We start from the raw sequence: 18,291 nt of genomic DNA, 5'->3' as shown, positions 1-18,291 counted from the left end.
TTATTAATATGAATTCCATTGCAGAAGATTAGTTAAGTATTTTTCCCAGAGGTATTGATCTTAATAGATTGAATCTTGCCCATGCTTATGTGATGAATGAAGTACTCCCTTGTAATTTACTGTCAAAATAATGATTTTGATTGAAAGTGGCTGTGGTGCCATGTCCAACACATTGCAACTCAAATTATGAAAGTTCTCTCAAATTATGAAAGAACTGGGAACAGGAAAGAACTAAATCTCTTGACAAAGTGAAATCATTAGGAGGATATAGATTTTATTGATAGAAGGTTTAGAGTCAGTAAAACAGTTTTCACTCCATTGATGAGATGTGAATTGGATTCATCGACCCTGTTACGTTTACAAAGTTCTGAAATGTACAGTGAATGGTTTAAACCACAGGACTTCAGATGGCAATTTGGAAGATGGGAGTGATATAAAATGGCCAGCACGAATAAGATGGGCAGAATAGCCTCTCTTTTATGTTGTAAATTCCTATGAATCCATGAAGGATTTTGGCTGTTAATCCTTCTGTCTATTGGTTATCTTTACTGATGATTTAGGGAACACTATTTGTATTATAACTGATGATTTAGGGAACACTATTTTCTATTACAACTGAAATATGGTTATAATCTGATTTCCAATGGGAACTGGAGAATTATTTAAATGCTCCTTTGGAAAGCGACAAGCCCAGAAAAGCTGTCTTCAGCGTGAAAAAAAAATGTCTCTGGGGGATAAAAGTGTTTATATAATCAGGGTAGAGGATTCTAGAACTAGAGGGCATAGACGTAAGGTGAGAGAGGAGAGAGGTTTAAGTGGGACTTCAGGGGCAACTTTCTCACAGAGAGCATCCCACATCTGGAATGAACTGCCAGAGGAAGCTACATAAATGTGCACAATTATGGCATGTTAAAAACATTTTGACAGATATATAGATAGGTAGGGTTCCATAGGATCATGGGCCAAATACAGGCAAATGGGACTCACCCAGAATGTCAACTTGGCCGGCTTGGGTAGGATGGACCGAAGGGCCTGCTTCGCTGATGTGTAGCTCTATGACTTTAATCTGACACCAGTGTCTCTTAAAAACAGTGCATTCTCTGGAATGTCAGAGTTTGAGGGGAGACTTGACAGAAGTACATAAAATTATGAGAAGCTTAGAAAGGGTTGAAGGTCAGAACCTTTTCCCAATGATGGGAATATGCAACACTAGAGGGCATAGCTATAAGGTGAGAACGGGGAATATCATGCAGATGTGCGGGGCAATGTTTTTACACAGAGGTTGGTGGGGGCTTGGAACGTTCTGTTAGGGGATGGTGGTGGTGGTGGAGGCAGATAGGGTCGTGGCATTTAAAAAGTTATTCTATCGGCACATGGAAGTGCAGGGAATGGAGGGATATGGATCACTTGCAAGGCAGATGAGGCATCGTGCTCGGGCACAAACATTGTGGGCTGGGCTGCCTGTGCTGCACTGTTCAATGTTTACACACCTGGCTCTTTACACGCAATGACCATGGAAACTGACAATCACTTGCAATGATGCCCTGTTCAACAAGTTAACACACAGCCTTTGAAAATACCTTTATTTATGAAAATCCCGCAGCAATTGTTGTTGCCAATCTGAAACTCTGTAGCCCCTAACGGCTTTCTCCCCATTGACACAGATGTATTTAATAATGCGATCTTTCGGTAAGGCGGGTTTGTGGTAGAAACGCACCTCTGGCGCTACCGGGCACTGCCCCGGCTTCTCCACCCGGCTGTGTGTGTGGGTCCCCGGCTGTGTGTGTGGGTGCCCGGCTGTGTGGGTGCCCGGCTGTGTGTGTGGGTGCCCGGCTGTGTGGGTGCCCGGCTGTGTGGGTGCCCGGCTGTGTGGGTGCCCGGCTGTGTGGGTGCCCGGCTGTGTGTGTGGGTGCCCGGCTGTGTGGGTGCAGTAACGCCGTGTTGTCTTGGTGCTGGGTCGCCCCGCGCCCGGACCCGACCCGTTCCCCGCTGGCCCTGCACTCCGCTCCCAGTCGGCGCAGGTAACTACGAACCGCTGGACACCCGGCGGCTCGGGCAGTACCAGCCGGTAGCGACCCCACACCTGCCCTCCCTCTCTCCCCAACCTCTCCCACCACCTGCCCATCTCTCTCTCCCCCACCCCCTGCCCATCTCTCCCCACCCCAACCCATCTCTGCCCCGCCACCTGCCCATCTCTCTCTCCCCCATCCTAACCCAACTCTCTCCCCCACCCACCCACCCCACAGACGCTGCCCGACCCGCTGCGCCGCTCCAGCTGTTTGCGCCGCTCCAGCTCCGGGCTCCAACATCTGCAGTCTCCGCTATCCCGAGCAGCGCGCGCGCCCGCGCACCAAAGGGTTCTCGCGGCGCGTGCACGCGCGCCCGATCTGTTCCCCGCCACCTGTGGCCGCGCGCGCCCCCCCCCCCCTCCTCTCCTCGTGCACGCGCCCACTCGGGGACCGGACCCGCGGAAACTTTGTTCCAGCCCGAGCCCCGGGTACCCGCGCCCCCGCCCTGTACCCGCACCGCCCGCACACTGAGCCCGCACCCCGGGTACCTGCGCCCCCGCCCTGCACCCGCACCCCGGGTATCCGCGCCCCCGCCCTGCACCCGCACCGCCCGCACACTGAGCCCGCACCCCGGGTATCTGCGCCCCCGCCCTGTACCCGCACCGCCCGCACACTGAGCCCGCACCCCGGGTACCCGCGCCCCCGCCCTGCACCCGCACCGCCCGCACACTGAGCCCGCACCCCGGGTACCTGCGCCCCCGCCCTGCACCCGCACCCCGGGTACCCGCGCCCCCGCCCTGCACCCGCACCGCCCGCACACTGAGCCCGCACCCCGGGTATCTGCGCCCCCGCCCTGTACCCGCACCGCCCGCACACTGAGCCCGCACCCCGGGTACCCGCGCCCCCGCCCTGCACCCGCACCGCCCGCACACTGAGCCCGCACCCCGGGTACCCGCGCCCCCGCCCTGCACCCGCACACTGAGCCCGCACCCCGGGTACCCGCGCCCCCGCCCTGCACCCGCACCGCCCGCACACTGAGCCCGCACCCCGGGTATCTGCGCCCCCGCCCTGTACCCGCACCGCCCGCACACTGAGCCCGCACCCCGGGTACCCGCGCCCCCGCCCTGCCCGCACACTGAGCCCGCACCCCGGGTACCCGCGCCCCCGCCCTGCACCCGCACACTGAGTCCGCACCCGGATACAACGGACAGCGCCCGCACACTGAGCCAGCGGGCAGAGGGAAGCGGGGTCCGCCCCCCCCCCCCCCCCAGCCCGGGGAAGGAGGAGCGGGCGGAGGGAGGGAGGGAGAGAGAGAGGGAGGAGAGAGAGGGAGGAGAGAGAGCAGGCGGGGGAAGTTTGGTGCAAGTTTGATGTGGATTGTTTGAGCGGGGCGGTAAGACCCGTGCACCCACCCACCCACCCCCGGACCCGTGCACCCACCCACCCACCCACCCACCCCCGTCCTCAGCGGACGCCGGCGCCGCCCCCTCCCTCTCTCCCTCCCTCCCTCCCTCCCCGCTGCCCGTGCGAGGCGAGGCGAGGCGAGGGGACGCGGCTGGCGGCGGGGACGTGCGGCTTGTGGCCGCGGGCGGGCAGGATTGTGAGCTGCGGACGGACCATGGCGGGGAAGAGCTGCCTACTGTGGACGCTGGTGGTGCTGAGCGGGGCGGCAACTCGGGCACAAGGTAGGAGCGAGAGAGGGGAGGGGATGGAGGGATGGAGAGAGGGAGAGAGGGGAGGGGATGGAGGGATGGAGGGAGAGAGGGGATGGAGAGAGGGAGAGAGGGGAGGGGGGCTTGGATGCAGGGAAGGTGGGCGGCGGGTCAGACAGCCGGCAGGGCCGAGCGCCAGCCCGACTTACACTCACACTTGGGAAGCAAAACGTGTAGTTCAACAGTCTGTGCCGGAATGTGGGGATGGGGAGCCTGGCCCTGGTCGTGGGCACATTCACCCCTGGTCCCGGCGGGAGGTCCCTGCCGCTTACACACAGAGAGGGGGACGGGGGAATTGAGGCAACGGGAATTGAGGGAGAGGGAGAGGGGGGAGAGGGAGAGGGGGGAGAGGGAGTTGGCAGGGGAGAGGGGGTTGGCGAGGAGAGGGGGTTGGAGGGGGAGGGGGAGAGGGGGGGGGGAGGGGGAGAGGGGGGGGGGTTGGAGGGGGAGAGGTGGTTGAGAGGGGGGAGGGGGTTGGCAGGGGGAGAGGGGGGAGGGGGTTGGCGGGGAGAGAGGGTTGGCAGGGAGAGTTGGGGGGGGGGGAGAGGGGGTTAGCAGGGGGAGAGTTGAGCGGCGGCGGGGGAGGGGGGGGGGGGGGGGGGTAGTGTGGAAGTGACCGGGTCAGTGTGTGGTCGGTGACGGGTCCTCCTGCTTTCCGTGTCCAACCTGCGCATCTTTTAAACAGCGACCGCTCACACAACAGATCCACGAGCTCCTCTCTCCTGTGTGTGAATTAGTCGGTGCAGATTTTGGCGGCTTGTATGTGCCCGGTGTATAACGGCCACTCTCCCCGCCTCGCCTCTCCTCTCCCACCGCTCTAACTTGTCCTTCGCCGTTACTGGCGAGAGAACAACGCGCTGACTCCTGGCAGCTTCTGCCGCGATTCAATAATTCCCAACAAACTAAATGATCTCGCAGAGTTAAAGGGCAGTGATCAGTGTTTGCAATGTAGCGTTTTTGTTATGTAGCGTTGTTTTGAAAACTGAATGTGACATTTTAACACTGTTTTCAAATGGTGGTGGGTGTGAATCTGCAATGTTTCGGTCGGGGCAGGGGATTTGTGGTCAGGTGTATGTTTGCCCATTAAGAACACTTTACATTCTTATATGAGACTTGTCTTCAATGCGGCCACTGCCTGGGCAGAGGCAGCTTTCCGCCGTTGAAGGCCGTGCAGCGATGTAATGTGTAATGTGGGTGAAATGCGGATCTGTCGCCTGCCTTCATTTGAAGCTGCGAGACGCGGACACTGAAGCGTCGCAGCTGTTGCTGCTTTACATTGCAAACTTTTCCTTGCCGGCTGGCTTTGGCACAGAGGCAGGGCGGGGACCGCCGCCGCTCACAGACCCCACAATGTGGCAACAGCACCTTTTTTTTTTACAAAGTAAATGTAGAATCGACCGGCAAAGTGTGTGACAAGATGCTGACAATGTCCGACAGACACTGAACCTATTGCTCACGATGAGAGCCGATAACTAACAGGTGTGCGGGAACAAAGTTGGACGTGAATGCGAAGGAAGCAGCTTCGCAAACGTCTCATGTGGCGTTGAGCCTTGGGTGAGATGGACAAAGTCGCTGTCCACCACCTACTACTGCCAAATACCTCTGTGATCGCGGCCACTTCCCGGTTAACTAACGCCGCGATCACAGAGGTCTTTGACAGTGTAGATAGACACAGAATGTTGGAGTAAATCAGCGGGACAGAAAGCATTCCTGGATCGAAGGAATGGGTGAGGTTTGGGGTCGAGCCCCTTCTTGTGTTTGCTGCGGTGTGCATCGCCATCTCGGCCACAACTCACCTGGAACAGCTCTCTCTCTCTCTCTCTCCAGCTTCACGGCAACAACATACCCAATCAGTTACCTTCCTGAGCAGACTGCCTTGAAATACATAGTATAAGAAAATAACTACAGTCTGCTGGTACAAATCGAAGGTATTTATTCACAAAATGCTGGAGTAAGTCTGAAGAAGGGTCTCGACCCGAAAACGTCACCCATTCCTTCTCTCCCGAGATGCTGCCTGACCTGCTGAGTTACTCCAGAATTTTGTGAATAAATGCCTTGAAATACATGCACTGTGTTTGCTGCGGGAAGTTTTGAAAGCAGTGGAGGCAGTTCTAGTCCTGTGGGCCGCTTAGTGAGCGTAACGAGTTCCACTTCGGCTTTCTCCCCCCCCTATAAATCTACAGCAGGTTCCTGACACAACGTGCCAAGTATGAACCTTTGCAGAGATTACATGATACTTGATGTCGCTAATTGTAGCCTTCGGCAAGACTTGGGGGGGGAATAGCTGTTAAAATACCTCCGCATTTCTGGTAGCTGTACCCGATAACACCACATATGCGAAGTCATGTCAAGTCTTCAGTTTTAACGTTTGTTGTGGCTATTAAATGTATAGCGTTTCTCGACACATTTAAATACTTTACACAATCCTACTGCTTCTGGGAACGTCTAATCGGCGAATATTTTTCGACTAAGATTTTAACTAATCTTAATATTTTTGACTAAGATTCAAATCACTTGGAAGAGTTCGCCAGTGGAAAGGGGGGCGGGGGGTCCCCAATGACGAACATCGCCAATGGGTGTGTGCCCGCAGAGATTATTGTGCTTCATGGACAGCTGATACTGGGGGAGAAATTGTAGAGAAATAGCGGTGGCGCAGTGTTAGAGTTGCTGCCTCCCAGCGCCAGAGACTCGGATTCCATCCTGACTGTTGTCTGCAGGGAATTTGTACCCTCTCCCCGAGACCTGCATGGGTTTTATCTGGGTTTCCTCCCACACTTCAAAGGGCTACGTGTTTGTCGGCGAATTGGCTTGGTATAATTGTAAATTGTCCCCAGTGCGGGCGGTAAAGAAGTCTGTGTGCGGGGTTGGCTTCGGCGCGGTCTCCGTGCTGCGTCTCTGAACTAATAAAACGGGATGTTCAGTCTCCAGAGATGTGCTGCCTGACCAGCTGAGTTATTCCAAATTTTTGATCTTTGGTATATTTGATTTTGTTTAGTGAGAGATGGCCATCATGAAGTAAAGATATTTTTTTTATTTCGTGAAAATTAGATTCCCCCAAGGACTGCACAGGGCAGAATGTGGAAAAGATGAATCGGTAGTTTTGTACCTTTTCTCGTGGTTTGTCGCATGACAATGTTATTTTTCCTATTTCTGAAAGCACTGACTCCTTGCGATGGACTGACCTACAGACTTTGTGTCATCCAACTGAAGCACGGGTTTGTACAATGATGCACTAACAGCTACATGACGTTTGATAATCCAAGGCCAAACATATTTTCAGATCATGTCATAAGGGGTAGGAGCAGAATTAGGCCATTCGGCCCATCACGTCTACTCCACCATTCAATCATGGTTGATCTATCTCTCCCTTCTAAAACCATTCTCCCCATAGCACCTGACACCCATACTAGATGCACACTTATTTGATGCAAAATCCCTACCTGATCCTTGTTCAGGCCAGACCATACATAGACTAGTCAAGAGTGTTTTATTGTCATATGTCCCACATAGAACAATGAAATTATTACTTGCTGCAGCACAACAGAATATGTAAACATACTACACTGTAAAGAATATGATAAAAACAGTTCAGTGTGTATTATTCACATACTCACAAGTACACACACACACACACACATACATGTATATGTGTATATACGTATATATACACATACATACATGCTCAAAAAACAAACAGTAGTTGTGCAATCATAATAATAATAATAGTCTATTGAAGTTCAGAGCTTATTTGAGGTTGTTGTGTTTAATAGCCTGATGGCTGTAGGGAAGAAGCTGTTCCTGAACCTGGACGTTACAGTTTTCAGGCTCCTGTACCTTCTTCCCGATGACAGTGGTGAAATGAGTGTGTGGCCAGGATGGTGTAGGTCTCTGAAGATGCTGGCTGCCGTTTTGAGGCCGTGACTCCGATAAATTACTTCGATGGTGGGGAGGTCTGAGCCGGTGATGGACTGGGCAGGGTTCACAACCTTTTGCAGTCTTTTCTGCTCCTGGATGTTTAAATTGCTGAACCAGGTGATTATGCAACCAGTCAATATACTCTCTACTGTCCACCTGTAGAAGTTCAAGAGAATCCACTCTGGCATACCAAATTTCCGTAATCTTCTCAGGAAGTAGAGGTTGATGTGCTTTATTTACAATTGCATCAATGTGCTAGGTTCAGGAAAGATCTTCGGAAATATGCACGCCCAGGAATTTGAAGTTTTTTACTTTCTCCACCATCGTCCCGTTGATATAAACAGGATTGTGGGTCCTCATCCTTTCTCTTCCAAAGTCCACAATCAGGACGCTTTGCCGAGACATCGTTGCGGCACGGTGGCGCAGCGGTAGAGTTGCTGCCTTACAGCGAATGCAGCGCCGGAGACTCAGGTTTGATCCTGACTACTGGCGCCGTCTGTACGGAGTTTGTACGTTCTCCCCGTGACCTGCGTGGGTTTTCTCCGAGATCTTCAGTTTCCTCCCACACTCCAAAGACGCACAGGTATGTAGGTTAATTGACTGGGTAAATGTAAAAATTGTCCCTAGTGTGTGTAGGATAGTGTTATTGTGCGGGGATCACTGGGCGGCGCGGACTTGGTGGGCCAAAGGGCCTGTTTCTGCGCTGTATCTCTAAATCTAAATCTAAATATCGAGCTATTATGTCCACAGTGTATTGATCATCTGCAGTGGTCAAATGATCTTCAAACCAATGATAATGAAAGGTGTATTAAAGAACTCAGATGCAGGAAAGCTGCAATAAAATTCAAGAAATTCGCAACAGGTCAGGCAACATCTGTGAAAATAGATTTCAGGTCTGAGACACTTCTTTCCCAGTGGAATGCAGATGGGAAGGAAACGAGAAATACAGGCTCGGTCGTAAGTGCGTTTTGAGGATTGGAGAGGTTTCCCTTGCATTTGTTCTGCTACACAGTCATCTGTCAATTATCCGTTAATATCTGTTAACTTTCACAGACCACAACACGTCCTTTTTGCTGAGAGAATGCCTTCATCGTATATTTTTTATCTTACCTTATTTTTCCACATTTTAGCATTGATGTTTTTCTCTATTTTTCATCTCTGACCTTCCAATTACAATGTGCCTGAGGGCATATACGGCTATGATGTGATGACAGCCACAATTTAGGGAAGAATGTATGTCAGAATGAATGCCCGGTGAGTCTGGTGCAGCTCTGCTGGAGGATCATTGCTTTACAAGTCAGAAAGTCAGAGCAAACCTCCTGCTTCTGGAACCTGGCAGTATCTCTTGCATCCACCTTTGAAGATGTTTGGATTTAAGACCAAGTTCGGCATATAGCAATGGTCAGAAAAAAGAATGCAGAATTAAACAAGGTTGCAGTGCAGTTTTGCCCTGAGATCCTTTAAATGAATGAAGTTAGTGTGCAGGAATTTCTGGTAAAATGTTTTTCGCTGCACAGAATTGTAAATTTGTTCTGTGGGAGGCAACTTCCCTTAGTTTTTCAATTACTTTGTTTGGTTCTATTTCTGTCTCATGCCCTTTCCTCCTGGGCAACACTGAAAGGGTATCTTTCTTCTAGGTTTCTGCAGTGTTTTGTAAACATCACTTTGCATGGTCGCTAACCTTGCTGGAAACTCCTTGAATATCCCAGAATTGAATATTCCCCTGAACGTTCTAGAAGAGACCAAGGAGATGATTGTTGACTTCAGGAAGGGAAATCCGAGGGTCCATGAACTTGTCTTCATGGGCAGGGCAGCGGTGGAGATCGCCAACGGCTTTCAAGTTCCTGGGCGAGTACATCTCTGAAGATCAGTACTGGGCTCAGTGCATTGAAGCAATCTCAAAGAAAAGTCACCAATGCCTCTACGTCGTCATTCCGAGGAGAATCAGCACATTGCTCAATTCTCAATCTGCCTGAAGAAAGGTTTCGACCCGAAATGTCACCCATTCCTTCTCTCCAGAGATGCTGTCTGTCCTGCTGAACTACTCTGGCATTTTGAGTCTATCTTCAATTTAAACCAGCACCTGCATTTCCTTCCTACTCCCCCAATCAAACCTCTCTAGATATAAGGTAGAGAGCATAGTGATCTGTTGCATCACTGCTTGGTTTGCTCATTCAAACACCCAACAATGAAGATCACAGGAAGTAGTGGCTGCTGCTGTGTACATCATAGATCTGAAGAAGTGTCCTGACCCGAAAAGTCACCCATCCTTTTCCTCCAGTGAAGCTTCTTAACCTGCTGAGTCACTCCAGCACTTTGTGTCTATCTTTGATATAAACCCGCATCTGCAGTTTCTTTCTGCGCATAGGCATTGACCTACCAACCATCGGAGGGATCTATAAGAAGTGTGTCCTCAAGAAGGCAGCCAGGATCACATAAGACCTACACCACTCTGTCCACATTCTTGTCTCACTGTTACAATTGGGAAGGTGAAACAGGAGCATGAGAACCATTACTGATTCAAAGCAACCAACAGGTTGCAAGTAAACATCAGGCCCTTCAACCACCCTAACCACAACCTGAAATCAGCACAAATTATGATAGTCTTTTTTTAAATTAGGTTGCACTAATTACTTCGGCTTGCGCTATTATGATCTGGTTACCTCGTAAACCAGATAAACAATTCTTTCTATCATTGTTTATTTGTACGTTGTGTTATTACATTAATGAGCTGTACAGCTGCAGCAAGTGAGAATTTTGTTGTTGTTCCATTTCTGGTGCATATGACAATTAAACACTCTTTGACTTTACTCTTGACGTTGAAGATTAATGTTCCTGGGGCGCCAGTGCACATGAAGAAGTAACATTTGGATGCATTATTATTAAACTAATTTCATGATGGGACACTTTTCTGAAAACAACCAGGAACCCAGGGCCGTTTTTACAGCATTATGGGCCCCCGGGCAAAGCAGTGTACTGGGGCCCCTACCGTTACTCTCCCCCACCCCCCTTTCCCTACCAGCCCCCCCCCCCCCCGTCGTGCCAGCGAAAAGCACTTACCGAAAAGCACTTAGCGATGGACTTAGGGTGCTACATTGTTGCGAAAAGCACTTACAGATCGCTGTGAGAAGCACTTAGTGACCGAAAATGTTGCGAAAAAAGTACTTATTGAACCTACATTTTTAAAGTAGTATTTATTTATTGCAAGTCACTTAACATACACAGATCAGCATGGGGCCCCTATGCTCGTGGGGCCCCGGGCAAGTGCCCATCAGGCCCATGCGTTAAGATGGCCCTGCAGGAACCTACTGGTCAGAATACAAGTTGGAGGAACTCAAGATGCTGGGGTTTGATAACGTTAATCACTAAGGAAGTGCTGCACCTGTAGTTGATGATCAGGCACTGCTGAGCAGTGTCTGGAATGTTTTCTGGATTGCACAAGACGGAGGTTGTTTTGTCACATCCAGTTTATGCTATCTCACAGAACGTTCTCAGTCCCTCATTAACTTCCCTGCCACCCATTCATCTCTCACTTCCACCAACTCTCCCGAAGTTCTACCACTAGATCTGTATTTGATGGCGGAAGAAATGTAATCTTGTGCTGAAACAGTTTGTAGAGGGTTCTCTGCCCAGTAGATTTTATTAACTTCTGTCCAAGTATAATTGACAGATTTTCCGATAGGCAACCCACGTGCTTGTTTTGGGTATGTGGGAGTTGGTGGAGTGGGGTGGGGGGGGGGGGGGGGGAGGGTGGAAGGGGAGGCCCAGGGTGTGGCAGAAAGATGACAGCACTGGAGGACAGGATCTTATCCAGGCTCCTATCCCCATCACTGAATGACAGTCACACAGGCCTGATAGTTCATCTGTCACGGTGATGGGGTGTATGATGGTTGGAAGCCGGACGGGGAAACGTTTTGTGAAGGAAGGAACTGCAGGTGCTGGTTTACACCGAAAATAGATGCAAAATGCTGGAGTAACTTAGTGGGACAGGCAGCATCTCTGGAGAGAAGGAATGGGTGATGGTTCAGGTTGAGATCCTTCGGTCTCAACCTGAAACATCACCCATTCCTTCGGTCTCAACCTGAAACATCACCCATTCCTTCTCTCCAGAGATGCTGCCTGTCCCGCTAAGTTACTCCAGTATTTTGTGTCTATCTTTAAGGAAACATTTTGGATGGTCATTTGAGGATGTGGAAAGGGTGTTGTCATTGGAAAGATGGAATTGAGGAAGAATATTCACAGGGGAATGATTGCACTGTGGGGTCCTTCTGCCTGATTTTCTCCTAGATCTTTGCTACCTTTGGTTCATCCTAGGAAGCCACACTGCTGTGCTGCTTCCCAGTTGTATCATTCTCTCTCCAGACACGAATACATGATCAATACTTTTCGCACAGAGATATATAATACTGAAATAAGCCAATTTGAACCAACATGTAAGTTTCAACAGTTACAATTATGTAAGCTTCGTCCTTGTCATCAAACTCTTCAATATAACATTATATTCCTCTCTCAAACTAATGATGAGCACTGAAGAGAATTTTAAAAAGCATTAGGGTAACAGGTTCCATGGGAACTCTTTCTGACTTGTTAATCAAACTTGACATTAGTGTTCGATGCCAACAGAAAAGTGAATCTGCAAAGTTAGTGGCTTCTATTGCTTGTGGTTTTAGGCCTGAGTCTTTATAATATATCAATACCCTGCAAATGGATACAAATGTCTGGTATGTCAATTTCCCATTTGTGGAGTGAACAGCAATTTTCTCTAAATGCGTTCTTGCAGTCAAGGAGTAAGTGGTGAGATGCAATGTGTTGCCTGACCTCAGTTGCCTTGAGGACATGAAAAATCATTCACGTGATTGAAACTGGAGTCATGTGGAGTAAAAGTAGCATCTTCTGTTCGCTCTTGGACATCAGAAAACCTGTGGAATTGCAGTTTCACTATTTGTTATAATGAGATTCAAACTAATATCCTCCCAGTACCAATTTCATTCCCCTAACGTTGAATGTAAAATAGAGCATGGGCTTAAAAATGTTCTTAAAGTTAATAAACTTCTTAAAGTTATTTAAAATCCCAGTTGGTAACAGGTGATTCAATATGCAGTTTGGGACTGTAGACTGTTGACTTCATAGCATCAGTACTGTTTTTAATCAATTCAATAATTAATAGTAAATTTGACTTCAAAAGCAAGTGGCTGGCACAACATCAACAAAACCAATGTAGAATGTAAAATTAGCATTTGCTGTCTTTTCTGTTTTATGCGATCTTCCATTTTCTGTGTAAGTCTGCAGTAAACTTCACGGTCTACCTCCCTATTGTACCTGCAGTGCATTTATTTTGTGTGATCTTGTTTATTCTGCTAGATCTCCAGAGAGATCTCTAGCTCTGCTTTGGAACTATTAGTGTGCATGTTTGCACCTTAGTGATGTTCCTGAAGAAAATCATAGAAGTGTAAAATACACATTAAAAGGTTTGAGGGCTCTTTGGTAACTGGGAGAGAGTTTCACTGGAGCGATTTGGAAAACAAAGCGGATTTGGCTACCGTGTTTCGCATTAATCAACAAAGAAGTATCTCGCGTTTGAAATAAATGATGATAAAAGGAATCCAGTTGCTATTTCCATATTAATTGATGTTGTGGGAAATACCACCCTCTCTCCAAAGTAAATATATTAAAACACTTGCCAACAGTAATCGAGGAGCTGTAAATAAATAGAAATCTGGCAATGCAATTTTTAGTCTGAGATTTATTATTTATGAATCACTTTAGAGAAATGCACCTTTCATACCTTACAACAGTGGAAGAAAAGACTGAATGCTTTAAATTTGCATCACCTGTTTTCACAATCTATACCGTTAAATGGCATGAAACAGCTTTTATATTTGATAGTTTCCAACAATTGTAGTACAACAGGAAAATGGGAATTAATAGGTTTGTGGTGAATTTCTGAGCAAGTGGTATTTTCCCAGGTTCAGTGTCTTCACCGATGGGACTTGGACTCTGGGAAGTCTGCCGCTCTGGAGGTGAGTGAGGTGAGGGCCACTGTAACAAAGCAGAGGGGAAATAGATGCCAACGAGGAAGGAACGGTGTAGTTAGGACATTTTGAGGCTGAAGTGTGGAGTTCTGGCAAGAGACAGATTGTGTATCATTAACGGAGGCACGGGCGAGGATGAGACAAGAGTCATACAGTCACAGAACTGTACAGCACAGAAACAGGCCCTTCAGCCCACCTGATCCACACCAACCAAGTTAGCATACCAGGCTAATCACATTTGAAATGATGAGCATAGATTGGGATGGGTTGTCTTTTTCTGAGCAGGGAGCCTAGAACTAGGAGGTAAAGGTTTGAGTTGAGACGGGAGAAACTCAAAAGAGATTTGAGGAGCAAGTGGTAATTATATGGAACAAGCTGCCAGAGAAGGTAGTCGAGGCAGATACAATTACAACATATCAGAGGCATTTGGTAAGTACGGATAGAAAAGGAGGAGAATGCGGGGAAATGGGAGTTGGATATAAAGGCATCAGTGTCAGCACGGACCATTTGGGCTGAAGGACCATTTTCACCACTCTGATTCCGTGAGAAAAAAACAAGGCTTTTTAAAAATAAAAGAATGTTGGAAAGTTGAAGGTTTTTATAAACACTCTGTCAACATATCCCAGGTTTATTGTTGCATTGCTACATGCAGTGCAAATGTACATGACAACGTCACACTTTAACTTATCCCATGAAGATCTTCCCAATGTCCTTGCATTCTCATTGAGTGAGATTGCCCAGGGTAAGGTTACCTGCAAACAAGTCTTCTATGGTGATCTCTGGTGACCTGAGTAAGGTCTGCATGAAGTTGCTGGGAGAGAGTCACTGGAGGGCTGGTATCTCCATTCCACCTGCCAGCATTAAACCAAATTTCCAAGACAGTTTCTAAAGCAGTGAACTCTCAAACTGCCAGTGAAGTGTTCAATGACTGTGCTTTTATTAACGGCATAATTGCTTGAACTTTATCTTAGTTTCTGACCCAATTCTGTTAGTGGAATCTGAAAGGAAATTTCACTGGAGGCTTGGTGCTAAAACCCAATCAGATTATTTAATAATTAAGGTTGAAAACACACATTCATGCATCCACTGCAGCTTGATGTGCATAATTATAGTAACTTAATGATTGAAATTGAACAACAGAAAACTCAGTCAGATATTGAGAAAGAATATTTGAACAATGTCTATGTTGGGCAGGTATTTGTTGTTATAGTTGAAGCTGCCTTGTTGTCCTGTGAGCTGTGGGAATACTTTAGATCCGCGAAGATAACATTTTCTTCTACTCTGTAATTTGTGAGTTTTCTTCAGTAGAGCAGTTGCCATATCAATCCCTGATAGAATGCTTTCGCTGGTCATCTGTAGACATTGGTAAGTCTTTGGAGACGTGCCATACTTCCTTAGCCGTCTGAGGATATAGAAGCATGATGTGCTTTCTTGGCTACGGAGTCAATGTGGTTGTATCAGGACAAATTGTTGATGATGTTTAAGCCTAGAAACTAAACTCTTAATGACTCTCCACTTCAGTGGTGCAGACTGGGGTGTGTCCTCCACCCTGCTTCCTGAAGTCCATCACCAGCTCCTTCATCTTGCTGACATTGAGGAAGGGGTTGAATTCTTGACACCATGTTACTAAGCTCTCTCTTTCCTTCCGGTACTCTGTCTCATTATTGTTTGAGGTCCGCCCATCACAGTGGTGTCATCTGCAAACGTGGAAGTCAAGTTGGAGCAGTATTTAGAACGCATGGATGCGCATGTATTAAGAGTGTAATTAGGGGCTAAGAATGAAACCTTGGCACAATGGAGTTGAGCATTATCAGGGAGGATGGTTTGTCACCTCTCCTCATTAATTGTGGTCGCTCGGTCAGGAAGTCAAGGATCCAGATGCAGATATGCTGAGCTTGGTTGAAATGATGATATTAATTATCGCACCAGCTTGAATAAATAGTAGTGTGATGTAGGAGTCCTTGTTGTTCCAGGGATGAGTGTAGGGCCAGAGAAATGGTGACAGCAGTGGACTTGTGGTGAAGGGAGGTGAATTGCTGTGGATGAAGGCTGTCTGGAAGGCTGGGGTTAATTATGCCATGACCAGCCTCTTGAAACACTTCATAATGGTGGATGTCAGAGCCACTGAGGATGGCACTGGGATGGTAGTCCTCTTAAAGCAGGTAGGAACCACAGAGGGGAGTGGGGAGACACTAAAGATGTCCCAGAATTCTCCTATCATCTAGTCCAGGCAGGTTCTGAGGACACGGCCAGGGTCTCCATCGGGGCTGGGTGCTTTCCATCGGTTCACTCTCGGGAAGGTCAATTTAACGTCTACTGTGGTTACCCTGGGTACAGGCGCACCCGAGACTGTCGCGGGGGATGAAGTCATTCCTCTGACCTTTTGTTCAAAATGAGCATCTTTGGTTGTGTAGCAGTGGTTGAGGGTTTTTGGGCACCTGGTGTGAATGTGTTTATATATTTTCTTAGCGTACCCTTGAGGTTGTCCTGGTTGAAGGCCCGGTGATGATGAACAATGCCGCAAGGTATTTTGAAGACTATTAGTAGCAATGTACAGTACATCCTGTGTAAGCTTCACGTCTGCATGGGGTGGGATGTGAACTGCCAAAGTTAATTTTCACAGCAGGTAGTAGGGATGGCACTTCCCCATCAGATATTCCAGATCCAGCCATTTATTGTTGTTTTTATCAGTGCTGTACATGTACAGTGTACTGTGCACTCTGAGTTCACATGAACATGGAATTTCTTTGCATCCTGGTGTATGACCATCAATTAATCAGAATCTGGGTTTTTTTAATGGATATTTTTCTCTGGTTGGAAGGAAGTATTGTTGATACTTGTTGATTGTTGATATTGGCGGCACGGTAGCGCAGCGGTAGAGTTGCTGCTTTACAGCGAATGCAGCGCCGGAGACTCAGGTTCGATCCTGACTACGGGTGCTGCACTGTAAGGTGTTTGTACGTTCTCCCCGTGACCTGCGTGGGTTTTCTCCGAGATCTTCGGTTTCCTCCCACACTCCAAAGACGTACAGGTATGTAGGTTAATTGGCTGGGTAAATGTAAAAATTGTCCCTAGTGGGTGTAGGATAGTGTTAATGTACGGGGATCACTGGGCGGCACGGACTTGGAGGGCCGAAAAGACCTGTTTCCGGCTGTATATATATGATATGATTGATGTTCGAATGAAATAAGCATTGTTTAGTTTGCAATATTTTGTTCCGTAATGAGAATTCCAAAATACCTTTGTACATTTTTAATGAAAAATATTCTATCTTTATCTCAATTGAAAGTTAAATTCTATCAAGTATTCATGATAGACTTTAACTTTTACAATGCACAGTTTAAGATCCTACAGCTTTGAATAAAGCTTTCAGTAAGGAGAAACCCTGGGCAGAGGTGTAATTTTTGGCGCTGCGTATGTGAAGTGACCTTCACTGTTGGGTGGAATAGCTTTATTTAGCTTTTAAATATTGCATGCCACCATGAAATATGGTGGGCAAATTACTCCAGTTTCTGTAGCTCCAAGTTAGCAGCTATTGTGAGGAGCAGTGTGCAATACTTTCCCCTAATTGCTGACTTCACAAATATTGTGGCATCTTTCAGTTTTCCATTTCCGGAGCAGCAAATTTAAATTGCTTCTTTAGCAAATGAACTGTCTTTATATCTTTGCAATCCTGCCTGGAGTTTTAGCAGTCAGAAGATAGGCCATTGCTTTCCCTTAGATGATCAAGTTTTGGTACGATGTAACATGCAACAATACAATATTGTTATTCAAATTCAAGGCAAATGCGACATTGCGATATAGTGATTTTATTCAGACTGGTGAATAGTGTTGCTATAAAGCACCTGGCCTTTACCCTGATAATGAAGGCTCCATCTTTTTTATTTTACTACAAGTAGCATTTTATGCATCAATACTGAAATACCATTGCCAGCAATCAGTTTTAATTGTGCAGCTGTGACGATGATGTGACCTTCAGGAATATAATACATTTCTTGTATACCAGATTTAATTTATTTCATAAACCCTGCATTACATGCAGTATAACTTGAATTGTTCGTCACTTTAGCTGTTAAAACATTGAGACAAGAAATATTCGAGTGGAGGCAGCTGAGGACACTTTCTTTATTTGATTAGTTGCAAAGTTCTTTTGTTTCTTTGCTATGGGGCAATGCCTCTGATTGGATTTTGATTGATTTTAAGACAAACTGGTGCATTTTGCGTTTTACCTCTCATGCCTTGAGCTGTGCAACGATGTTAAGGAATGCAGCATGGAAACCGGCTCTTCGGCCCATCGAGTCCATGGTATTTCAGTAAATAAGAACATTCATTCAAAGACTCATTGGCCAGTTTAAAAAAAAGATTTTAATCAGTGTGACCTTAATGCCTGGGCAGATGTTCACCAAGTTATGGGGTCGCGTTGGTTAAACTTGGAACATTCTGTTTTCCAGCATAAAATCATACAATATGACAGCTATTTGTAGCACAGTTGCCTGGTGCTCTCACTTCTTTCTCCCCAGTTGTTCCTTTAAGACCGGTAATTCTGAGTGGAGCCATTGCAGGTTCCATATAAAATGGACATTTTTGTGATTCCCTACTTGGGAACAAAGGCAAGAATAAAAC

General features: G+C 47.5%; 1 protein-coding gene across 2 annotated transcripts in view; it reads left to right on the top strand.

Moving 5' to 3' along the window:
* The first annotated feature begins 3,470 nt into the window (after positions 1-3,470).
* sdk2b (sidekick cell adhesion molecule 2b) overlaps positions 3,471-18,291 on the top strand; it is a 599,240-nt gene continuing 584,419 nt past the window's right edge. For both annotated transcript variants that reach the window (XM_078401132.1, XM_078401131.1), the window contains exon 1: positions 3,471-3,694. In XM_078401132.1, coding sequence (XP_078257258.1) covers positions 3,628-3,694 — 67 coding nt within the window. In that variant the 5' untranslated portion in view covers positions 3,471-3,627. The remainder of the gene's footprint in view (positions 3,695-18,291) is intronic.

This window comes from Rhinoraja longicauda, chromosome 6, assembly GCF_053455715.1.
Source record: "Rhinoraja longicauda isolate Sanriku21f chromosome 6, sRhiLon1.1, whole genome shotgun sequence".
In the NCBI taxonomy this organism is placed as follows: Eukaryota; Metazoa; Chordata; class Chondrichthyes; order Rajiformes; family Arhynchobatidae; genus Rhinoraja; species Rhinoraja longicauda.
The sequence above is the reverse complement of the archived record's forward strand: the minus strand, read 5'-3'. Positions and strand labels throughout refer to the sequence as shown.